We start from the raw sequence: 23,864 nt of genomic DNA on the forward strand, positions 1-23,864 counted from the left end.
TCTGTTACTGATAATAGAATACCTGAAACTGGGTAATTTAGAAGATAAAATTTATTTCTTACAGTTTTAGAGGCTGGGAAGTTTAACGTCCAGGGGGACTTCTTTTTGGTGTGGACTCCACAGAGTTTGTTGTGACACAGGGTATCACTTAGCCAGGGCTAAGCAAGAGCATTTTTACATGCTCAGTTGCTCTCCTTATAAAGCCACCCACCAGTCTACTTCCTGATAACCCACTAAACAACTGACTCATCAATCCATGAATGGATTAATCCATTCATGAGGGCATAGTCCTCATGATCTAACTACCTCTTCAAGACCCAATCTTTTATTTTTTTATTTTTTTTAAAGATGACCAGTAAGGGGATCTTAACCTTTGACTTGGTGTTGTCAGCACCACACTCTCCCAAGTGAGCTAACCGGCCATCCCTATACAGGGATCCAAACCCATGGCCTTGGTGTTATCAGCACCACACTCTCCCAAGTGAGCCACGGGCTGGCCCAAGGCCCAATCTTTTAAATACCATAGTCGCATTTCCCACCCTCTTAACACTGTTACAATTGGGATCAAGTTTCCAACACATGAACTTTTGGGAGACACATTCAAACCACAGCAGTGGACAATTTGATTGGATCCTTTTCCTATTTTGTTGAAAGCAGTACATTGGAAACCATCCAATTTGCAAGAGGAAATTTTGCTTAGTCTTTTTATTCACTTTCGAACACCAGTGCCAATACCATTACTTAGAAATGGCACTTTGGCACCCTGAAGTTTATACACTTCAGGAAAATGCAACATTATAAGATTTGGATGGGTGAGATGTATATGTTTCTTTTGCAAAGGGGGAGAAAAGGTGCATTGTTGAAGAAATGGAGACAGGAACAGAGAACCAGTATTACACTACCAATCTTAAGCATACTGGTTTTTTATTTATTTAATTTTGGGGGCAGCTGTACAGTACAGGGATTGAACCCTGGACCTTGGTGATATTAGAACCATGCTCTAACCAACTAAGCTAACTGGCCAGCCACCACATATTGGTTTTAGATACAGATACAGAAGTTGAGGATCTGGAAAGTGGAAAGTAAATCCCTTAAAACAATGATAATGTCCATGTATCCAGGCATACCTCACAAAACTATATGTACTGTACTTATGAGCTATTTAAAGGACCTTTAAAGGGTAATATTGATGATGCTGCATTTTTATAATACACTTTTTATAACAATCTTTTCTCCACCTCACTGCTCTTACTCATTTTTGGTTACTGCTTCCTCAGAACCTGGGTGAATCAACATGGCTCCTTCCCTATCTCATTCCATTCCTTCTACTCTAGTGCCTGCTACTAATGGCTTGATTCTCTCTATGTTCTCCATTCAAATTCCTATGAGGATCTGGGAGCCCCAGATCATCAATTCACAGGGAGCCATGTCACAGGTTACTAGCCAGCATGTGGATTCAGTGCCACCTCCAGTCCAGGGTCACTTGGTATAAATCATAGCCACATAGGATTGCCCTGTAAACAGCACTGAGTGAGAAAATTTCACTTAGAAGGGCAATGGGTCGGGCCAGCCAGGTGGCGCACTGGAGAGTGCACCACTTGGGAGTGCGGCAGCGCTCCTGCCGAGGGTTCGGATCCCAAGTGGAGACCGGTTCCCGCTCACTGGCTGAGCGTGGTGCAGACGCAACACCAAGGGTTGCGATCCCGTTGCCGGTCCCCGGTATGGGCGCGACACCGAGGGTTGCGATCCCGTTACTGGTCAGTAAAAAAAGGACAAAAAGGAAAAAAAAAAAAGAAGGGCAATGGGACTGCAAAGGCCAAACAGAGACGAGACTAGTCAAGACTGTCCAGTCCCTGACATTGGCTTGCAGTAAAAGCAATGAACAAAAGGAAAAAAAAAAGGTTTCGAATCCATTCCCTAATCTTATTTGGGCCTTGCTGTGACAATCACTCATGTAGCCTACTTCTGTCTCTGGCTACACACAAAAAGAACTGCTTTATAAAAGATAGTGACAGTTATTCCCCCTTGTGTGATTTTTCCAAAGGTTTGAGATACATCCTCTGAATATTCCTTATTCTTTGTCAACAGCTTAAAATGAAACTGGTATCAACATATTTATGACCCATCTGCTGACCCATCTGTAACCCTGGCCATAATACGTGGTTGGCAGCCATACAAAAATGTTCCTGGCAAAACATTGTATCAGAATTTAATTCCTCATGGGAATTAAAATTAACAGGTTTAAAAATAAAATAAAACTGCTACAACATTTTCAAGATGAATTTAGGATATAATAAAAATGCTAAATGTATTTAGAAAACATTAATGGCAAACACTTATGCCACACTAGTGCTAAGTCTTGTTTTAACAGATGAGAGGACCAAGGCTGAGAAAAAGTAAAGTAACTTACCCAAATTAAAACAGTGGAGCCAGGGCCGGCCTGTGGCTCACTCGGGAGAGTGTGGTGCTGATAACACCAAGGCCACGGGTTCGGATCCCCTTACCGGTCATCTTTAAAAAAAAAAACAAAAAACAGTGGGGCCAGAATTTAAAACCAGGAGGTCTGGCTCAAGAGTCTGTGCTCTTAACAACTGTGTTACACTGCCTATGGTCCTTATTTTTACACAACACCCCAATTATGTGAAATGGTGGAGAGAAAGCTTTTTCAGATAACTAAGAGTTAGCCATTTATTTATTTATTTATTTATTTTTCCTTTTTTTTTTTTTTTTTGTCTTTTTTTTTTACTGACCGGTAACGGGATCGCAACCCTCGGTGTTGCACCCGTACCGGGGACCGGCAACAGGATCGCAACCCTGGGTGTTGCGTCCACACCGCGCTCAGCCAGTGAGCGGGAACCGGTCTCCACATGGGATCCAAACCCTTGGCGGGAGCGCCGCCACGGTCCCAAGCGGCGCACTTCTCCAGTGCGCCACCGGGCCAGCCCAGAGTTAGCCATTTAAACCTTAAATAATTTTAGTAATTTTTATGTAAGTTTTTCTAAAATATATAATCCCATAGCATAATAAAATGACCATAATTTAAACTGTCACCTCTCCCAGGGTGACAGAGACGCAAAGGATTACTCAAAGCCCAATTCTCCAGAGCAGTGAGAGGCCCAGAAGGGGTTAATCCCAGGGACAATTTCTTCAAGCAAGAAGAATTCCTAGGAGTAACCCCAAACAAGGTTTTCTCTTGGTTTTTACTGTCCAGGCAAAAAGTCACAGAAAAGAACACAGGTGGTTAATCAGTCATGTGAAAACATAAACAAACTGGCTACATGACAATTTTCATTAAAGCAGGTGCAACTTGGGCCGGCCCGTGGCTCACTCGGGAGAGTGCGGTGCTGATAACACCAAGGCCCCGGGTTCGGATCCCATATAGGGATGGCCGGTTCGCTCACTGCCTGAGCGTGGTGCTGACAACACCAAGTCAAGGGTTAAGATCCCCTTACCGGTCATCTTTATTAAAAAAAAAAAAAAAAAAAAGCAGGTGCAACTTAAAAATAGTTTAAGCAATTTACCATCAAAGGAGTCATAAAACTAAGCTATGTGACATACTAAAGAACCAATGACATAATTGTCAAGGCAACACTTAGTTCCCTAGGAAACTTAAAGAAACAGCTGAAGGTGAAATGTGGAACCAATCACTAATTAGCAGAGTAGCCTTGAAGCTTTTAGCCCACGTACTTTCCCAACATTAGGTTTACCTGCACCAAGGCCGACTGCCCTTAGAGCAAGCACTTTTGCTGTGTTACAATTTTCATATCCACACCAGAGACTTTTTAGTCCTGTGAAAGTTTTCTGTTTTTCCCAAGCTTAGCATTTCTATGTGTAATTTTTAAAAGTTAGGCTATTTAAAAAGTTCCTAAACTACAGGACTTTGGTCCTGCTAATGATGACAGGGCTGTGGCCCTACTAAGATAATGATCCTACTAAGCTATAGCATCATCTGAGGACTGTGGTCCTACTAATCTAAGGACGTTGGTCCTACTAGGCTAAAGGTTAAGGCACTGTGAAATACATGTGCTTTATTAATGTTAGCATCCTCCACATTAAACAATTCAGGTTCATACTTATGTTATCGTACATTGTGATACTGCTCCCTGGAATAAAACTGCTACCTCTCTGAGAGACATATTCTCCAGTTATATTATTTTCTATCCTTTCCTTACATGTCATTAACTGATTTCCTGGAGAGTTCTCATGTTCATTGAAGATCTGTATCAGTCTTATTCTGCAGCCAAGTAGAACTAATAATTCATTCACTTATCTGTTCATTCAATAAATAAATATTTACTTAGTACCTAGGTATGTTAATCACTGTGTGCCTGGTGCTGGGAATAATTAGTTGAAAGGCATAGACCCTCACTCTGGTGGCCAGGAATGAGAAATAAGCAGATATTCAGGGCTAGTATTCAGCCAATATGCATTTGTATGACTGCACTGGTTTTTAATATCACTCCTGAAAAAAATTTAGGTATTATAATAGTGACAACCGGGCTGGCCTGGTGGCGCACTCCTACAGTGTGCCGCTTGGGAAGCGCAGCGGCGCTCCCGCCGAGGGTTCGGATCCCACATACAGACCGGTTCCCGCTCACTGGCTGAGCGAGGTGTGGGCGCAACACTGAGGGTCGCGATCCCGTTGCCGGTCCCGGTCCGGTACGGGCACGACACTGAGGGTTGCGATCCGTTGCCGGACACGAAAAAAGACAAAAAGGAAAAACAAATTAAAATAAAAAAAAATAATAGTGACAACCCATTCCCCAAACACATCATCTGTTCTTTCATGCCTCAGAGACAAAGTACAAAGTAGCCCTACCTAGAATATCTGTTCCCCTTTGTTTGCCTAGTTAACTCCTAACAATTCTTAAATCTTAACTCATGCCTCATATAGATTCAGTGCTCTGAAATCATAACCAAGGCGACAGGGGTAGTTTTGTCTAACACCTTTGATTCTTTAGAATAACCCAGTTGTATCAGATTTTTAGTTCTTGGGTACTTTAGTCAATGGCTTCTTCTGTTACCCTAGATTTGTGGTTGTTCTGAAAGATCAAATGGTCAAACACTTGAACATTTAATTTCTGTTATTTTAGTTACACATAGCAGTCATTTTAATTTTTTTTATTTTTTTTTTAAGTCATTGGTGGGTACAGGGATCCATACTTTTGACCTTGGTGTTACAACACCATGCTTAACCAAGCTAATCAGCTAGCCCCATTTTAATTCTTTATTCATTTACTCAAAATGATATATGTTTACTGAGCACCTACTACATACCAACATGCCAGGCTTTTTTTTTTTTTTTTTCAAGTAAACTGATGGAAATACTAAGGACCTAGAAAAGAAATTTTAAAAATGAAGAATAAAGTTGGAGTACTTACCTGATTTCAAAACTTACTAATAGCTACAGTAATTAAGATTCTTGGTATTGGTGAAAGATAGACATAAAGATCAATGAAACACAGTAGAGGCCAAATACAGACACACACATAGTGGGTTGACTGATTTTTCACCAAAGTGCTATAGCAATTCAAAAGGAAAATAAAAGTCTTTTCAACAAATGATGCTGGATCACCTGAGTATTCGTGTGGGAAAAAATGAATATCAACCCTACCTCACACCACAGGCAAAAATTAACTAAAAATGGATCATGGAATGTAAACATAGAAATACAACAGAACATGGGCCAGCCTGTGGCTCACTCAGGAGAGAGTGGTGCTGATAACACCAAGGCCATGGGTTTGGATCCCATATAGGGATGGCCGGTTGCTCAATGGGTGAGCATGGTCCTGACAACACCAAGTTAAGGGTTAAGATCCCCTTACTGGTCATCTTTTTTTTTTTTTTTTTTTAAGGGAAGAAATACAACAGAACACAAAAAGCAGGAATCACAAACAAAGCAAAAAACTGATAAATTGGACTTCATTAAAATTTTTTTTTAAAAATTTTTAACTGCTCTTTGAAAGACACCATTAAGAAAATTAGAGCCGGCCTGTTAACTCAGTCAGAGCTCAGTGCTGATGATGCCAAGGTCCAGGGTTCAATCCCTATCCTGGTCAGCAAAAAAAAAAAAAAAGAAAAAAAGAAAATTAGGGCTGGCCAGTTAGCTCAGTTGATTAGAGCACAGTATTATAACACCAAGGTCAAAGGTTCAGATCCATGTACCAGCCAGCTGAGAAGCAAAATAAAATAAAATGAAAAACCAAACAAACAAAAAATTAAAAGGCAAGCCACAGACTGTAAAAACACTTGCAACACATATTAGACAAAGGACTTATATACAGATCATGTAAAGAGCTCTTCCAACTCAATAATAAGACAGACCACCAAATAAAGGGGCAAAAAGATTTGTAGTTACCTCACAGTAGAAGATATGTAAATGACAACAAGCACTTGAAAAGATGTTCGACATCAATAGTGGTAAAGGAAATGCAAATTAAAACCACAATAAAATACCACCTCACCCATCAGAATGGCTAAAAATTTTTAGAAATTCATAGGAAGTGTTGGCGAGGATATGGGCCAAATGGAACTCTCATACACTGTTGGTAGGAATGTAAAATGGTACAACCACTTTGGGAAACAATTTGGCTATGTCACAAAAAGTTAAACATACACCAACCATATGACCCAGTCACTCCACTTCTAGGTATTTAGCCAAGAGAAACAAAATGTCCACACAAGGACTAGTACACAAATGTTCACAGCAGCTTTACATGTAATAGCCCCAAATTAGAAACAACCCAAATGCCCATCACTAATTGGGTAAGGAAATTGTGGTAAATCCATACAATGGAATATTATTCAGTAATTAACAAAAAACACAACCTGTTGAATCTCAAAATTATGCAGAGTCAAAGAAAGTGGGCAAAAAAGAGAACATATTGTATGATTCCATTTAATTAAAATTCAAGAATATGCAAACTAGTCTATATTGAGAGAAAGTGACTGCTTGGGGATGGAGTTGGAGGGAGAGATGGATTGCAAAAGGGTACAAGAAAACTTCTGGGGATGAGGGATGATTATTTTGATTATGGTGGTATAGTGGATGTACATATATGTCAAAGCTAATCAAATCAAACTTTACAGCTTTACATACGTGCAGTGTAGTGTTCTTCAATTATACCTGATTAAAAAATTTTTTTTAAGTGGGTATAATAGTAATATATTCAGGCCATTGTAGGGATTCATTGAATATGTTAAGCACTTTATTACAGTACCTGGATCCCTTAGTTTGATGCCACTGAGTCTTAGATATCAAACTTCAACCTCTCTACTGGACTCCTCATCCAAGGAGTCTAGAGGTAATGATTGTCTAAGATCTTGAAAGATCATGTACCTGAAAAATTTTTAAAAATTATAGGATTCAGCAATTAGAATGTCACTGGTGAAACTTAATAAACTATTATCAAAGCAAAAAAAATACAGAAAAAGAATTGGGTTCAAAAAAACATCTTTCAATAGACTTCTAACTTGATAACTCATAAATGAGAGGTTAGGATCATCAGTTTTCCTTGGGAAGTAAACTGGTATAAACTACTATACAGAAAACAAGATCTACTAGAAAGGAAGTGAAAACAACTTCTCTCAAAGCTTTAGTTCTCTAGTGTAAAATAAAGGAACTAGACGGGATGATTACTTATGTACTGTCCAGCTCTAAACATTAATCAATCACTCAATTCATTTATCTGTCTTTCCTTGCATTCTGTAATGCCACCGTCTGCAGGATCATCTCCTGGTTCATCTTCATCCAGGTGTGAACTTTCCCCTAGGTTTGTCTTATCCTCTTCCTTTCCTCCTGAAATTAAGATGGCCACTTTGAAACTTCCTAACCCAAAAAGTTTCTAGTAAAGAGTAAATGACTTTTAAAAAATGCCACTAAGAGAAATTAAACAGGATGAAGAAGGAAAAAGGTCATTGGATACCGGCAATTAGTATGTCACTGAGTGAGCCATCCAAGGTTTTTGAGTAGGGTAGTGATACACTTTTGAAATTACTCTGGCAATCTCTGTGAAGAATGGATTCAAGCCAAAAAATATTAGCAATATTAGCATCTTAAAGTAGACTTTGGGGCCATGGATGCAGTTACATAACCCTTGCATTTAAATATCATCAAATACCTAATGTTTCATCTTGATGTTCCAGGCACTTCACAGCCATTACTGCACTATAAGCGTATCTCCTGGCTCCTGTCAACTAGACTATTTGCCCTCTAGTAAACCTCATTTTCCTTGCTTCTATATAAGCACAGGCTGTTCTCTGCCGATAAACCTGCCCAGCCCGATTCCACCTGTAGAAACTACAGTGCCCTCTGCAGCCTACTCTTAACTCCCAAACACCATGAGCCTTCTCTAAGTCATCAATAGCTTTTGAGAGCTCAGACCGATTCTGACTCACTTTTATATCTCTTCCCCACCTCCATCTGCCCCCCTCCCCATTCACAGTGCCTCGCCCAATGTTCACCACTCAGAATGCATCCGTAGAATTAAAAGATCTCGAGTAGGGAGGAAAGAAAACGCACCTACCAGAAGCCTGAAACATTACACACAGATAAAGTAGTTCTTTTAATGTTCACAACAGCCCAGCAAGATGTTATCCCAATCTTACAGTTGAATACATTTAGGTCCAATCATTTAAGACCTCCGGTTGGACATTATAGCCCGGCGCACAGAAAGACCCTGCATCGGAATTATATGGAGGAATGCGGACCCTGACCATCATACCGTCCAGAGAATCTTAAAACAGTGAGCCCAGGAGACACACTCGGATATTTCGAAGGAGTCAATCACGCATTTGCAAGCACAAAGGGGCCATTTGAATCCTTTCCTGCCTGACTCTGGACAGGAGAAATCAGGCGCCAAGTCCAAATACTAAAACACACGGATTGGGCCTACAGTTCCTTCCCCCGGCCCCCAAACTCTTAGGGGGAATCTCTTAACAGTCAGACATGCCAGGCGACCGCAGCTACTCCACCCGGCAAACAACACTCGGAACTAGGAAGAGGAATCGCCTACCCACCTGGGCGTCTCTGATTGGCCGCCGGCCCAGCTGGGAACGCTGGGCGTGTGGCGTCACATCCGCCGGGCCCGCCATCTTGTTCCCAGGGGCAGTTGGCGGAAGAGATCGCGCTCCTTGGCCGCCGGCTTGCCTTCTACCTGGAGTTCTCGTGGCCCGTGTCTCGGTGTGTGTTGTCGGCCCAGGGTCCATCTGTCGGCGTCCCGTTGTCCTCCCTCATCCGGCTGGGGCACAGCGAGGCGGCCCCCTCTCCCGACGGCGTTCCATGGAGTAGGGTCCAGGACCGTTGTCCCGAAGAGCGAGATCGAGCTTGGACCCCTCCCCCCTCCCTTCTCCCTCCCTCCTTCCGCCGCAACATGGCTAACAACAGCCCCGCGCTGACAGGCAACTCGCAGCCGCAGCACCAGGCGGCCGCGACCGCGGCCCAGCAGCAGCAGCAGCAGTGCGGCGGCGGCGCCACCAAGCCGGCGGTCTCGGGCAAGCAGGGCAATGTGCTGCCGCTGTGGGGCAACGAGAAGACCATGAACCTCAACCCCATGATCCTGACTAATATCCTGTCGTCGCCTTACTTCAAAGTGCAGCTCTACGAGCTCAAGACCTACCACGAAGTGGTGGACGAGATCTACTTTAAGGTACGAAGCCTCTAGGCCTCGGGTTTGGGTGAAGTTCGGAAAAGGGGGTATGGAGGAAACGGGCGGAGGCGGCCCCCAAGATCTGAGGATTTGTGGGTGGGGGAAGGATAGGCGGAGGGGGAGCTGCGGCCTGTAGTCTGTCAGGGAAGGGTCGGACTGGGGCCCTCCTCCCGTTTCCTTTTCAGCTTTTTAGGGCGGGGAGAGCCCGCCACTATTGATTTCTCCCCGCCCCCACCCCCAACCTCCTTCCCACCCCTGGGGGGAGTTGGGCAAGAGTGGGGTAGGCGAGAGGAGAAAAGAGTAACAGAAGCCTCTCCAGATTACAGCTTTAAAATTATTCCTTTTGACGTGGATCTACTCAGTGCCAACTTGTTGGTGCTTCTCCCGCTCACCCCGGCCAGGGCGTGTAATGACTTCAGTGTTGGCCTCGTGTTGTCGGTACTCACTATCCAGACAAGGGAGATGGTCAGTGCGTGTATGTTGGGTGGGATGGGAGGGTTGAGGGTGGAGAAGTGCCAGGGCAAGATGTGAACAGAAGGCCTGGAAATGTTCCCAGAAGGAAATCAGGAGTAAGCGGTCTCAGCCACCTGTGCATTGGGCTTATTTAGAATTATCTGGGCCCTGGGCTTCTGCGGCAGGGTCGGTGCTGGCTTGGCTGTGCTGGGGAGCTCACCTGGCGCCTCCTCACTGCACTCTTGTCTCAGTTCTTGTTTCGTTAGCAGGATTGACTCAGTCTTGCAGCGAGGCTCGGAGCAGCCCAGGGTCGCAGGTAGAGGTATGCACTATTAATCATGCTCAATCGCCATAAATGCATTTCCCTGGTTAAATGAAAAGCTAATTGGAATTTTTTTTTTTTTTTTTTTTTTTTTTTTTTTTTGGGCCATTGGTTTTGGTCTTTTCTTCATCAACAAGATAGGCTTTCTCCACTTCCCTGCAAATTATTCAGTTTTAAAAATACCTTCCAGGCCTCCGAAGGTTAATTTATATTATAAAAAATATTAATAGCCTTAACGGTCTTTAAATATTTAGTTAGAACTTCTGATATACAATCCATTTTATCGGTACTGACTCTTAAAACTTGAGACAGACCACATAAAGTACTTTCTGTCTTCTGAACATGTGTAGAGATAACAGAAGGACATTCTGTTTTGTCCACCTTTCCCCCCCAAATGATTAGGTTATTGGAGAATTTTGAGATATTAGTTGCTTTTTATAGAAAACATGTCTTGAGGAATACAGTTCAACTTTGGGTATATAAAGTACACAAATAAATGTGGTATTATCTTACAAGAGTCTAAAGTAGGTCTAATCGTAATACTGTGAACTAGATTTTTTTTAGCTTTAAAAGGTAAGACCTTTTAGCATGGATATAGTATGGCAAATAATATTTAGCCCTTAGCTATATTTATGCAGCAAACTTTAAACAGTTGGAAATTGGGTACCTGCTCTTTTTGCGGCAGATTGTTTTAGAACACTGGCAAATGTTAATGTAATAGGGGAAAACTTGTTTTCAAGTTTCAGATGTATTTTGAAACAACTTGAGATTCTACCAGGAATTATTTTTAAATTCAGTTATAATAGTAAAGACTCCATTTTATTATCAAGAGTTCTGATCAAATGATCATTGAAATATGTAGCTTCCAAAGTTATAGTTTGATTTTGTATTTCATCCACCCATTTTTTTGGCAAGCCTCACTAAAGGAATTGAAACATCCTTCACATAGCAAGTTGGGGGAAGAAAAGTAAACAGTAAAGCATTGTAGGAGTCACCAAGCAAAATAGTGTAGTGCATAAATTTAAATGCATGCTTTTCTGTCTAAAGCCACTGAAAATGACTATACAATGTTACCATGTGTAGGTGAAGATATAGCTGTTGAAATACATACAGTGGAAGAAAGGACAGGATTTTATTTTTTTAAGTTAAGAAACAAAGATGGGTATTAAGTTTCCAAAAGACTTTCTTGGGTCCTGTCTATATCAGAGCTGATACTCTTTTTTTGTTGTTGTTGTTGCTATTTTTATGTAAAGAATGATTTTTGTAGGATGCTCCCCTTAGCAAAGATGATACTATATCATCTTTGATTATACTTAGTCTTTAGTAACTATCCACACTTAGTTTTTGGCACAGTTTATATTCCAAAAGAAAATTGGATTGATTCACATAATTAGACTGAAAATGAATTACAAGAATGATCTCTGTGTGTGGCCTTTGTAACTTCATCTGTAATCAGGAAAGAACCTGATCCTGGTGAAAAAAATATGCAAATAAAAAGTTCCATAATTTTGCACCGGAACTAACTTGTTACTTAGCAAACTTTCTTCAAGTCATTTTTATTTTATAATGGAGATCTTTAAAACACCATAAAGTTGAACTATTGAGGGTATTTTAAAGATTTCTTCAAACTAATACTTTTTGCTTTAAATTGGTGACTTCAGTGCATTTTCAAATTAGAATTTTTATTTTTTAAGAAACTCATAATTAGATAGTTAAAATATTATGAAAAATTTTTTTTGTAAGTGTATGAAAGCAGAAATTTCCTGACTCCCACATGTGTAGATATCAACTCTCTAAAAGCTAGTTTAATGGGATTTCTGCTCTGTAAAGCTGTTAAGGTTTTGTTAAACCCTAGTAGCTTTATTGGTGCTCTTTAAATGTCTAAGCATTTTTCCAAAAATGATTTAGGTACTTAATGTGAGTAAACATAATATATACATAATGCCAAAATACTTTTGGAAGAGCTGCTCTATTATGGACTTGGATTTAATCAGACTTTTTAAAAAATTCAAAGTATGCATGTATGTTGTGTTTCTCTTTTCTATTTTCAGGTCACGCATGTTGAGCCATGGGAGAAAGGAAGCAGGAAGACAGCAGGCCAGACAGGGATGTGCGGAGGGGTAAGTAGAAGTACGTGCATTTTTCAGTTTTTCTGTGTCTAATAATTAAGTTTATGAACTAAACTAATCTGTCAGTTACACACTCAAATGGCAATTCCTTGGCAGATCTTAGATTTTTTTTTTTCAATTAAATTCAAGTGTCCAGTGAATAAGGGTTAGAAAAAGTGTTATTTTTTTATGCTCCATTTTTAGTTCTGGATTATGCCTTGTTATTAATACCTAACAGGATTAATCAATGGCTGTTAAGTATCTATTAACTATTTTACCACTTTTTCTTAACTGTATTTCCCCTAAAGGTTCGAGGTGTTGGAACAGGAGGAATTGTTTCTACAGCTTTTTGCCTGTTATACAAATTATTTACTCTGAAGTTAACTCGCAAGCAAGTGATGGGTCTCATAACACACACAGACTCACCGTATATTAGAGCCCTTGGATTTATGTACATAAGGTGAGCATACATTTATCTACATTTTCAATAAGTGTCTCATTTTAATTTATATGAGCTTAACAAGTCTTTTGTAAATTTAGGTATACACAGCCCCCTACAGATCTATGGGACTGGTTTGAATCCTTCCTTGATGATGAAGAGGTATGTCAACAAGGGTAATAATTAGTTTTCTTCTGATTACTCTCATGTTTTTAATCTTTTATTTATTGAAGTTTTAATGTTTTCAGGAATTTTCTGTAGTTAAATTTATTTCAGTCAAATAGTTTTAGAATTAATGTCCTTTTACTACAACTTGGCTTTTATATATATCTTAGGTTAAATTTCTTAAGTTTTATTTTCTTATTTTTAAATTGTTTAAATGTGTTTTGAAAATTTTCTCTTTCTAATTATGTTCTGTGTGTTGTTTTGATAGTGACTTTTTAAGGTGGGCCGTGCTCAAGATTGGTGATAAAAGACATGCACATAGAATACCGATTGCAATTTTTTTGTGGAACGTTTCAGTTCTTCACCTTCTAACTTCCTTTAAATATCAATGTTCCCACTTGCACAGAAGTACAGAATTAAAGAGCTAACTGTGACTTAAATAGGCTGAGAGTTTAGATGGCTTGTGCAAGGTGACAAAACAATTTTAATTGTAGCTTTTTTTTTTTTTTTAAGATGACCAGTAAGGGGATCTTAACCCTTGACTTGGTGTTGTCAGTACCACGGTCTCCAGAAGTACAGAATTAAAGAGCTACCTGTGACTTAAATAGGCTGAGAGTTTAGATGGCTTGTGCAAGGTGACAAAACAATTTTAATTGTAGCTTTTTTTTTTTTTTTAAGATGACCAGTAAGGGGATCTTAACCCTTGACTTGGTGTTGTCAGTACCACGGTCTCCCAAGTGAGCTAACCAGCCATCCCTATAAAGGGATCCAAACCCGTGGCCTTGGTGTTATCAGCACATACTCTCTCAAGTGAGCCACGGGCCAGCCCTTAATTGTAGCTTTTTGACTCTTAGTACACTATACATATTTTTAAAATCTTTTCTTTAAATTAGTAGTTTAGATTTTTAAAAATTCTAAATCTAGTTTGCCATTTTGAGTCTGTTACATATGTTCAGAAAAGAAAAGTTATTTTGAGAAACTTAGATTTAAATCGTGTATGTATTAATTTGCTTATATAGTGAAGTCCAGGATCTCAAAATATACTCAGTGATCTGTATTGTTCACATATCTACCCCCACCATTACTTTAGATTTAAGGTTCATAAAGCAGATTTCGAGTGCCACGTTTTAGTAATCCTATTTAAAAAGTTCATCAAAAGGATTTGTTGAATTAAAGGATGGTTCTAATGGAAATCTGTTTTGTCTTCATTATTACATGCACACCTAAAAGATATTACTTATTTAGACATGGAGAATTTTTATTTTTCTCCGCCTTTTCTGTGCTTGTTTAGTGAGCTGTTGAATAATTCCAAAGAAGCAAAAAGTGTTTTAGGTGATAACTACAATCTTTGAAGTTGTTTTCTTTTTAAATGAGATTTTTTCAGACTGAAGCACTTCTCCCTTCTGTCTTTATACGAGCATGTCCCTCATCATAATGGGTGTTATATTAGGTTTGTTTTTGAATGATTCTATTTAATGTTTTTTTAATTATGTTTACAAATCTGAGGTCCGCTATTTAAGCTAACTTATTGTTTTCTTCCTTAGATATCTGCAGCGATTATAATTGGAAATACTGTATATCTGAACACTTAAATGTGTGTGAGTGCAAGCAGTTTTACCTTTAGCTCTTGTTTTCCTGTTTAGATAACAAATCTCACTTTCCTTGTGTGCTTGCACTATAGGTTTGGGACTGACAATAGCTGACTAACATGTCCTGAGCTGTGAGAGGGCATAGCAAGAAGGCCTTCATGCGGTAATGACCCTTTTCAGAGACAATGGTCATCATGGATTATGCGTTTCCAATTATTTGTTCATTTATTTATTTTCTACATAACTAAATTAGAAACCTCACTGCTTCATGGCAGTTGGTTTGCTATTGCTTCCAGTTTTATTAGGGCTTCATTTTATATTAGAGCTGTTAAAAGATAGCCTTTAGATAGGAATTGTCTGAAGTAGTTCATATGTAGCTAGGTTACAGTGCTAGGTATAATGTGTGCAAATGGAAATACTTAGTATAAATAAATACTTAGTAGGTATGTGGAATGTAAATTTAAGTCAGTTGTTCCACATAGTCCAGTAACATGTAAGGGGCTTTTCATATTCTTGTTAACTGAGTGAGATCAGTTCCCTTTATGCCTATGAGGCTACGGGGTTTATTCTCACCTGCATGCACACACTAAGCCCAAATAATTTTCTGTATCATTCATTACCAGATTAGGATATGAAAATGGAAATTTTTCTGTTAGAATTTTTTTGTACTTGAGATTCCAAAGATGGTAATATTTTTATAGTATTTATGTATATATTGAAATACTTTTTTTGACGGCTAGGGTATCTTTTGTGTTTCTGTAGGACCTAGATGTGAAAGCTGGTGGAGGCTGTGTAATGACCATTGGAGAAATGCTACGGTCTTTTCTCACAAAACTGGAGTGGTTTTCTACCTTGTTTCCAAGAATTCCAGTTCCAGTTCAGAAGAATATTGATCAACAGATTAAAACCCGACCTAGAAAAATCAAGAAGGATGGGAAGGAAGGTGCTGAGGAAATAGACAGACATGTTGAACGCAGACGTTCAAGGTAATGTAACTCTTGGATTGTGCTTGTTTTTAAAATATGCTTAGTACAAATATAATAGTTCTTGGAAATCAAGGCAAGGACTTAGGAAATTCTGTTTATACTGTTCATTTCATTACTTTGACACTGTTACTCCAGGAAGGAAGGTCATTTGCAAGAAAATTGTGCGTTTGTAGATGAGAACAATTAAATGTTTTGCTTTCATTGTTCTTAGCATGTATGTAAGGTGGGGACCTGAATAAATAATGCTGATGAAAGTTTTACAATGAAAATTCTATTATTTTTTATCCATTGGAATTTTCTTTTTTCCTCCCCCTTTCTTAGGTCTCCAAGGAGATCGCTGAGTCCACGGAGATCCCCAAGAAGATCAAGGAGTAGAAGTCATCATCGGGAGGGCCATGGGTCTTCTAGTTTTGACAGAGAGTTAGAAAGAGAGAAAGAACGCCAGCGACTAGAGCGTGAAGCCAAAGAAAGAGAGAAAGAAAGGCGAAGATCTCGAAGTATTGATCGTGGGTTAGAACGCAGGCATAGCAGGAGTAGGGAAAGGCATAGAAGTCGCAGTCGAAGTCGTGATAGGAAAGGGGATAGAAGGGACAGGGATCGGGAAAGAGAGAAAGAAAATGATAGAGGTAGAAGACGAGATCGTGACTATGATAAGGAAAGAGGTAATGACCGAGAAAAAGAGAGGGGACGGTCGAGAGAACGGTCCAAGGAACAGAGAAGTAGGGGTGAGGTAGAAGAGAAGAAACATAAAGAAGACAAAGATGATAGGCGGCATAGAGACGACAAAAAAGATTCCAAGAAAGAGAAAAAACATAGTAGAAGTAGAAGCAGAGAAAGGAAACACAGAAGTAGGAGTAGAAGTAGGAATGCTGGGAAACGAAGTAGAAGCAGGAGCAAAGAGAAATCAAGTAAACGTAAAAGTGAAAGTAAAGAAAAATCAAATAAACGAAGTAGAAGTGGCAGTCAAGGAAGAACTGACAGTGTTGAAAAATCAAAAAAACGGGAACGTAGCCCCAGCAAAGAAAAATCTAGAAAGCGTAGTGGAAGCAAAGAACGTTCCCACAAAAAAGATCATGGTGATAGTAAGGACCAGTCAGACAAACATGATCGTGGAAGGAGCGAAAGTATAGAAAGAGAGAGCCAAGAAAAACAACATAAAAACAAAGATGAGATTGTGTGAAAATTTTTTGTGAAGGCGGATCACATTGAATCCTATAAATGTTTGATTAAATCTGCTTCCCCCCCCCCCCCCCCCCCCGAGTTGAGATTGTGCAGTAGTTACACACTGTTCAGGCTCCCTGTAGGCTGCATTTTCATTTCCTCTTTTGTGTAGGGAAGTGCCTTTGTAATCCCATTTATTGCATTGATGTTTTCACCCAATTGTTGAGTTTGATACATGATGCACAGATTGTTTTTGCATTTTTATTGTTTGTTTTTGAAATGTACAGTCTGTACATATGTCCTGAAAATGTTTTAATTCCTTTGGCATGGTTGCCATGTTGGTTAAATTTGTATAAGGCAATAAACTGCCACTAATTCTATTTTTGTTTTATAGGTGTGGGATTATGGTTTGTGTACTGAGGTTAGCATGGCTGTGCTTTTCCTAATAGAATGCTAAAGACTTTGAGAATGGATCTTGGATGTCTGTTATAGGAGAATTATGTGCTTTCAGTGTACATGAAGGCAGCCATTTTAGGATAAACATTCTCATCCACTATATATTACCTTGGAAGACTCTTGTTGATATGTTATACTTAATATTCTCCAGTTACTTTTAGAGAGAATTTATGAGAAGTTAGTTACTGATGCAGAGATTTAAATTAGGCTGTGATTTGATCAAAAGTCCTTTTAGCATTCTACCTCAAAGGGACACTGTTAGTATGCCTAAGATTTATTCACTTAGTTTTCCTTTTTTTATTTGAAAAAATTCATTACATGTAATCTTTTTTTCTTGAATTCTTTCTCAGATTTTAAAGTACTATATTAAAAGAAATTAATGTCTAAAGCCTAGCATTCTTGCAGCAACCCTATACTAATGTGTAATTGGGAGAGGGTGGGGCAGATGAATAGAGAAACAGATTCAAGCCTCAAGCTTCCAAAGCATTTTTATAAATGGAGAATACTTAAATTATGAAACAGCTTGATATAGTGTCCTTTTTTTAAAATTCAGAACTTTTTTTATTGATAATGAAGATTGCTATTTGAGTTTTCAAACAATCTAGAACAGAGAAGTATTAAAAATAATGCTATGTTGCATTATTTAAGACTATCAGCAAATTATTTGATAGATTGTTCTTATGACTTGTATTCTGATTACAGAGAACCGTCATGAGTGTGGAATAAATACTCGATTAAATCCTTTATTCTGGGTGTTGGCTTTCCCCCCATTTGTTAACCTTTTTAAAAGTATTTTTATTGTGAAAATTGATAAAATGTTAGAATTGCATTTTGTAGAATATCTTAGTGCCCAGATGACAAATGGATTTTAAAGAAACTGGTAGATTGGAATTGGACATGTGTAATAGTCAGTAATCCTTATTAGAATTCTTTATGATGTCATTTCCCTTTGTCAGGATGTTACATGTATCACTAGGGTGATCTTTTGATTGAGTGATTAATTTTCTCCACATCAAAGGTGCTTATTCACTTGGACATCAGATCACTATCATTCAAAATTTGGACTTGAAGGAAATTTTAGAAGATAACTCATCCAATTCTTTTTACAACAGAAAACAGAGGCCCAAAGTGCTATATGTTTCATCAGTGCCAGTACTAAAAGTGAGTGTTCCTGAAAACAGTGTTGTGATCTTCCTGGTGTACGTACTGATATTTGTTTCATCTCACTGGTTATATTGGCCAACTGATGGGCACTCAGAAGCCACCTTGCAAAAGTGTTAAATGGTGCAAACGAGTACACTTACAAAAGTCTTCCATATGTGGGCTTAACATGTACTAACTCCATTTCAGAAAAATCTCATTAAATGAAGGAATTCCTTTTAAAGTGCTATGCTCTTTTTTTAGAAGATTCAGTGAGTCATCTTTGAAGTTGAGCATCAAGTGAATTAACACTGTACACCTAGAAATTAGAAAAACTATTGAGTAATGAGAAAGCCAGTAGATTAATCTTACATTGAAAATCTATTTTTATCATACCTAAATTATGGTGCTACTCTTTGATAAGGTTCCACTTGAAATGTTAATTCAACAGTGTATTTTAGATAAAATGTGGAAAGAATAAGTTACTTCAAATAGAGGTGAATGTACTATCACAAGCTGCATTTGATAAGATATGTGTAAATTTGCTTTTGAGGAACATTTTGATAGGTGAGAGAACATGTAAATAATACGAGTTAATGCCAAATATATGCATGATTTATTTGGAGAGTAGCTTGCTTATAGACTGCGAAAACAGGGCTGTGAAAAACAGCTCAGTCATTGCCTTTGCAAATGAGAAAATTTGAAATGCTTTTAATAGAGCTTTACATAACTAGCAGCCTCCATCCAATTTTTGTGCTCAATTTACTGAAATGCCTTCACCTTTCCATGTGTTATCTCCTTTCCATCTGTTTTTTAATGTTCAATTTCCAGGTAAGTTCTATACATAGGCTAGTATATCACCAATCTTAAATTTTTGATACAGAATGTTCATTTATAATGTAAGTCCATGGCTTAATTCCTCAGTTCCGCTAAGGAAGTGATTCTTACTTAACCTTTGAATTCTGGTTCCCTTTTTAGGATGATGAAAGTTACGAATCCTGTCTAGAAAAAAAAAGTTTCTTATAATGTGCACGCAATTTCAAAGGAACTCCTAAACTGCCCTGGGACCTTTGTGCTGCTTAGTGATTTTTAAAAGCTGTGATTAGGTGTACAGTATTTGGGAATGAGTAGCATACTAAATCTAGGTTCCTGAGGGCATTCCAAAGTTGTTTTTTCACTTAAAAGATGAAATGGAAAGGGGGAAAAAATGTTACTCAACTCCCTTCCCTAAAGAATTGTTTTTTATGAATATAAGTAGGTTTTGATTTGAATAGTTAGAGATGAGACCCCCAACACTGGCAGTTTATAAATTTTTTAAATGCCAGTGTGCATCCTCAAACGCTGACTAGTTGACCAGTTTTCTCACTGGTGATATTGGCCAACTGATGGACATTGAGTCTGGTCCTAATTTGACCCTATTATCTTGTAAATGCTAAATTCAGCCTTGAATAACTAACTCAATTACAGAACCTCTTGAGTGGAGCTGATTTTATGGGGAAGGAAGGAAAAACTGCTTCCTGATAGTCTCAGTCTCTTGAAATTCTTCCTCTGTTATTCCATCTAGTAGGATCCCACAGTACTTTGCAAATACCTCTGAAGTGGCATTTTTCATTTTAGGATCATTGTCTATCAACATTTGTTATTGTAGGACACAGTACTGCATGAATGCAGTCAACTCAAAAATGTTAGCATCGTAGCTGACTTAAAATCCATCATTCCATTTCTCAGAGCATTGATAGTCAAAGAATATCTACTATTACATAATCGTGATCCATAATGTCTTGCACATGTAAAATGGGGCAGGGCAGAGTGGCTTTTCAGCCTATTGCAAAATGTATTATACTTGTTCAAGTTAAACAGCTGACCTTAAAGCATTTCATATAGCATACAAGCCATCAGGTTTTGTCACAAGGATTGGAAAAAGAAAAACAACTTATCGAAAGGAAAGGAAATCATCACTTTAACTTCCCTGATCCGCAGGTAACTAAAAGTTCACCAATCTCAGTTGTTCTATGGTCAGCTCTTCTTCTGACCTTGTTTTTTTTTTTTAAAGTGACTGGTAAGGGGATGTTAACCCTTGACTTGGTGTTGTCAGCACCACACTCTCCCAAGTGAGCTAACCGATCATCTCTAGGGATCCAAACCCATGGCCTTGGTGTTTTCAGCACCACACTCTCCCAAGTGAGCCACAGGCCAGCCCCTTGTTCTGACCATTCTAAAGCTGAATTATTTCTGTTATTTCTTGGGTCAGTGAAGTTAGGTACACACACCTGTTAAGACAAATTCCATCAGCCCTGACCCTCTAACATCCCAAATAAGCATGCCGAGTGAAAACAAAACACAGTGCTTGCTGAGTAAATGCAAGAAAAGTCCTCGTCCTCTTTCCTTCCCTCTTATTTAGAAGTTTTGAAGTCATCAGTGTCCTGAATATTTAACAATACCAGTAAAAGGAAATTTCTTAAATGCTGGATTCATTTAGTCAGTCCAGGTACTGATTCAGCAAACGTTTCTTTCTGAATGAAGTGTTCATGTCTGACAACTGAGTTGTGCCGAACCTTGTGTAGGGACAGCCACTGCTTTGTGGATGTACCAGTTAATTTATTTCTTAGCTCTAAATCCACCCTTCATTGCCCTGCTTTGTGTTTCTGGAGGTGTACCTTTTGAACATTTTTTTTTTTTTTTGTCAGCCAGTCGAATGTTCAGCTTGTCAGTAGAGGATGCTGAAGGGACACTGCGAAAGAAAGGAGCTTCTCATCCTGGTTCCAGAGTGTTTTTTGTTTGGTGGCTGGCTTGTATGGGGGTCTGAGTTTCTGGAGGTGTACCTTTTGAAAATTTTTTTTTTTTTTTGTCAGCCAGTCGAATGTTCAGCTTGTCAGTAGAGGATGCTGAAGGGACACTGCGAAAGAAAGGAGCTTCTCATCCTGGTTCCAGAGTGTTTTTTGTTTGGTGGCTGGCTTGTATGGGGGTCTGAACTTCTGACCTGTTACAAGGCTGTGCTCTAACCACTTGAATAACTGGCCAGCCCCCAATTTGTTTTGTCTGGCTTCTGCACTGCTTAAGGGCCAGTGGCACTCATCTTTCTGCACATTTCAGTGGCATCTCATTGAGAAAAGTGGGGTTAGTTCCCAGCAAGTCCACTGGTCCCCCTGCCAGCTTCCCAGCAAGTCTTGCTGGTGCTCCAGTGAGCAGCTTCCCAGTGAGTTTCAGCAGCACCCCACAGAAGGTTTCCCAATAAGTCTCAGTGGCACCCCAGTGGGTGGTGTCCTAGTTAGTTTTGTTGACATCCCTGTTCTCCAGTCCCAGCCTTCAGCATCTCAGCAAATAGAGAGCCACAGCCACATCCTCTCTTACAAAATCGAATCTCAGGCTTGGAAGAAAGCCTCTTCCAAATTTGTTTCTTTCTTGGGGCCTCTGCCTCAGCCCTAGAGGTAGTGGCCACTCCCTATATCCACTATTCCTGTATTGTTAGAGTTCTCTTTACTTTTAGTAATTAATTCCCTGTTACTGGTTAGTAATTCTTTTTGTCAAACTTGCCCTGTTGAAATTACTGTGTGTTTTCTGACTCCTGACTGGAGTCTGAATGATGTGGTGTTTTAAGACGATACCAGTCATATGGGTGCTACCTTAGGCTGGCTGATGACCCTTGAAGTAGTCTAGTATAAAGGGCTCAGCCCAATAGGTTGAGGTTTTTTTTGTTTTTTTGGGTTTTTTTAATCCCAATAAATATGTTGAGAATTATATAAGTGAATCAGACTGGCTTCTAGAAGAATTTTAACTGAGTACTAAATAAGAATTGGCCAGTCCTCAAAAGAATGGACAAGATTTGTATAATTGTCATAAAAGAGTGGCCATGTGAAAGAGACACCACAATAAGTCGCTGTACATCGAAGCTGCCGTGCTTCTTGCCAGCTTTCTAGCTTTTTTCCAGTCATGTTGGTGGATATCCTCACAATTTCTATTTTCCTTAAGATGGTATGGGGTTCTCTTTCTTGAAACCCAGGAGCCCAAGTGGTTTTTTTTATAGTAATCATCAGGGATCCCTGATCACTGTGAGTCTTCCGGACATTTTCCTGACATCGAATTTTTATCTTTCTATCCTTCTCAGCACCAGTAAGAAAATGTCATCTACTTGATTTGACTTTGCAAAGAAGTCAGGACAGAAATTTTAAGCACAATTCCTTTTCCTTGGTAGAAGCAGTCTGCCCATGAACAGAAGGGGGATGTAGGGATAGATGGAAGACTAGAGTATGAATCAGGGCCACTAAAAGTCTTGTTTCCAATTTTTTCCTGGACAGTCAATCCTATTACATATTCCTTCTATATCCCTAAACATTTCTTTCTTATATCCTCTACAATGGCTATTTCAAATTTTTACTAGTTTCTTGAGTCCCCTTCTCCACCTCCATATTCATTCGCCCTTCATATACAGAGACTACGAGGTAAAAAGTTCCTCAACTTGTTGCCTTCTTTCCCCAAAACTACAAGATTAGCTGCAGTCACATCTATCCTGTTTTCTTTTTACCTCCCTCTCTTTATATCGTTCTGTTAAATGTTCCAAATTCTGCTCTGGATTAATCTACTTATGCACAGAATCACATTCATTCATGTGGCAGAGACTGCCACCTGTTCCCCAATACCCATTCTTCTCTTTTTCTTTTCCTACAGCAATAGAATTTTTTCACTGTACATGCCTACCCCACCCCCACCCCAAATAGACATAGCCTAAAGACTAAATTCTGGCCAATGAAATGTAAGTGACAGCAGGACCTTTCTTAAAATATTGCTGGTATATCATTCATCTCTTCATGTCCCTCTCCTCTTATTGAATTCTGTTGCTTAGAACTTCGATGTGATAGCTGGAACTTTATCTTGGGCCGAGAAGAAGAGGGCCTCATCCCAGGGATGGCAGGCTAAAAAGTTGAAAGGAGCTTGGGTCTCTGAGGACTCAGAAGAATACAATTGCCTTGCCATTCCTGGATGCTCTGCTTCCACTATTTTATATGAGAAAGAACTTCTAATGCTTAAGCTACTATCGTTATAGGGTTCCTGTCAATGTCAACAAAACCTAATCCTAACTATTTACAGATTTGATATCTGGAATTGTATGCCAAGTAACAGAACCTACAATAAGTTAGCATTAATCTAGTGAAGGAGGTTGGATGTCAGGAAGCATGGACACAGGTATTGTGGGCTGGAAAGCTAGCCCATGCAGCTTGCTATGCAGCATCCTAACATTTTACCTCTCTTTCATTCCAGACTCTTGTCTTTATCTTAGCCCCTCTCCTGGCCTTCGTATTATATACTAATCTTAATTTTCCTAGTATTACCCTATTAGTGCACTAATGATGTTTTTTTTTTTTTTTTTTTTTTTTTTTTTTTTTTTTTTTTTTTTTTTTTT

At 39.1% G+C, this 23,864-nt stretch overlaps 1 protein-coding gene across 1 annotated transcript; it reads left to right on the forward strand.

Moving 5' to 3' along the window:
• Positions 1–9,097: 9,097 nt before the first annotated feature.
• Positions 9,098–18,710, forward strand: PRPF38B (pre-mRNA processing factor 38B). Its single transcript, XM_008566259.1, has 6 exons — positions 9,098–9,647; positions 12,474–12,542; positions 12,839–12,990; positions 13,071–13,131; positions 15,486–15,709; positions 16,031–18,710. The coding sequence occupies exons 1-6, from the start codon at positions 9,372–9,374 to the stop codon at positions 16,887–16,889; spliced, it is 1,641 nt and encodes a 546-aa protein (XP_008564481.1). The 5' UTR covers positions 9,098–9,371; the 3' UTR covers positions 16,890–18,710.
• Positions 18,711–23,864: the final 5,154 nt, after the last annotated feature.

The sequence above is a fragment of the Galeopterus variegatus genome, unplaced genomic scaffold (genome assembly GCF_000696425.1).
Source record: "Galeopterus variegatus unplaced genomic scaffold, G_variegatus-3.0.2 Scaffold16, whole genome shotgun sequence".
Taxonomy (NCBI): domain Eukaryota; kingdom Metazoa; phylum Chordata; class Mammalia; order Dermoptera; family Cynocephalidae; genus Galeopterus; species Galeopterus variegatus.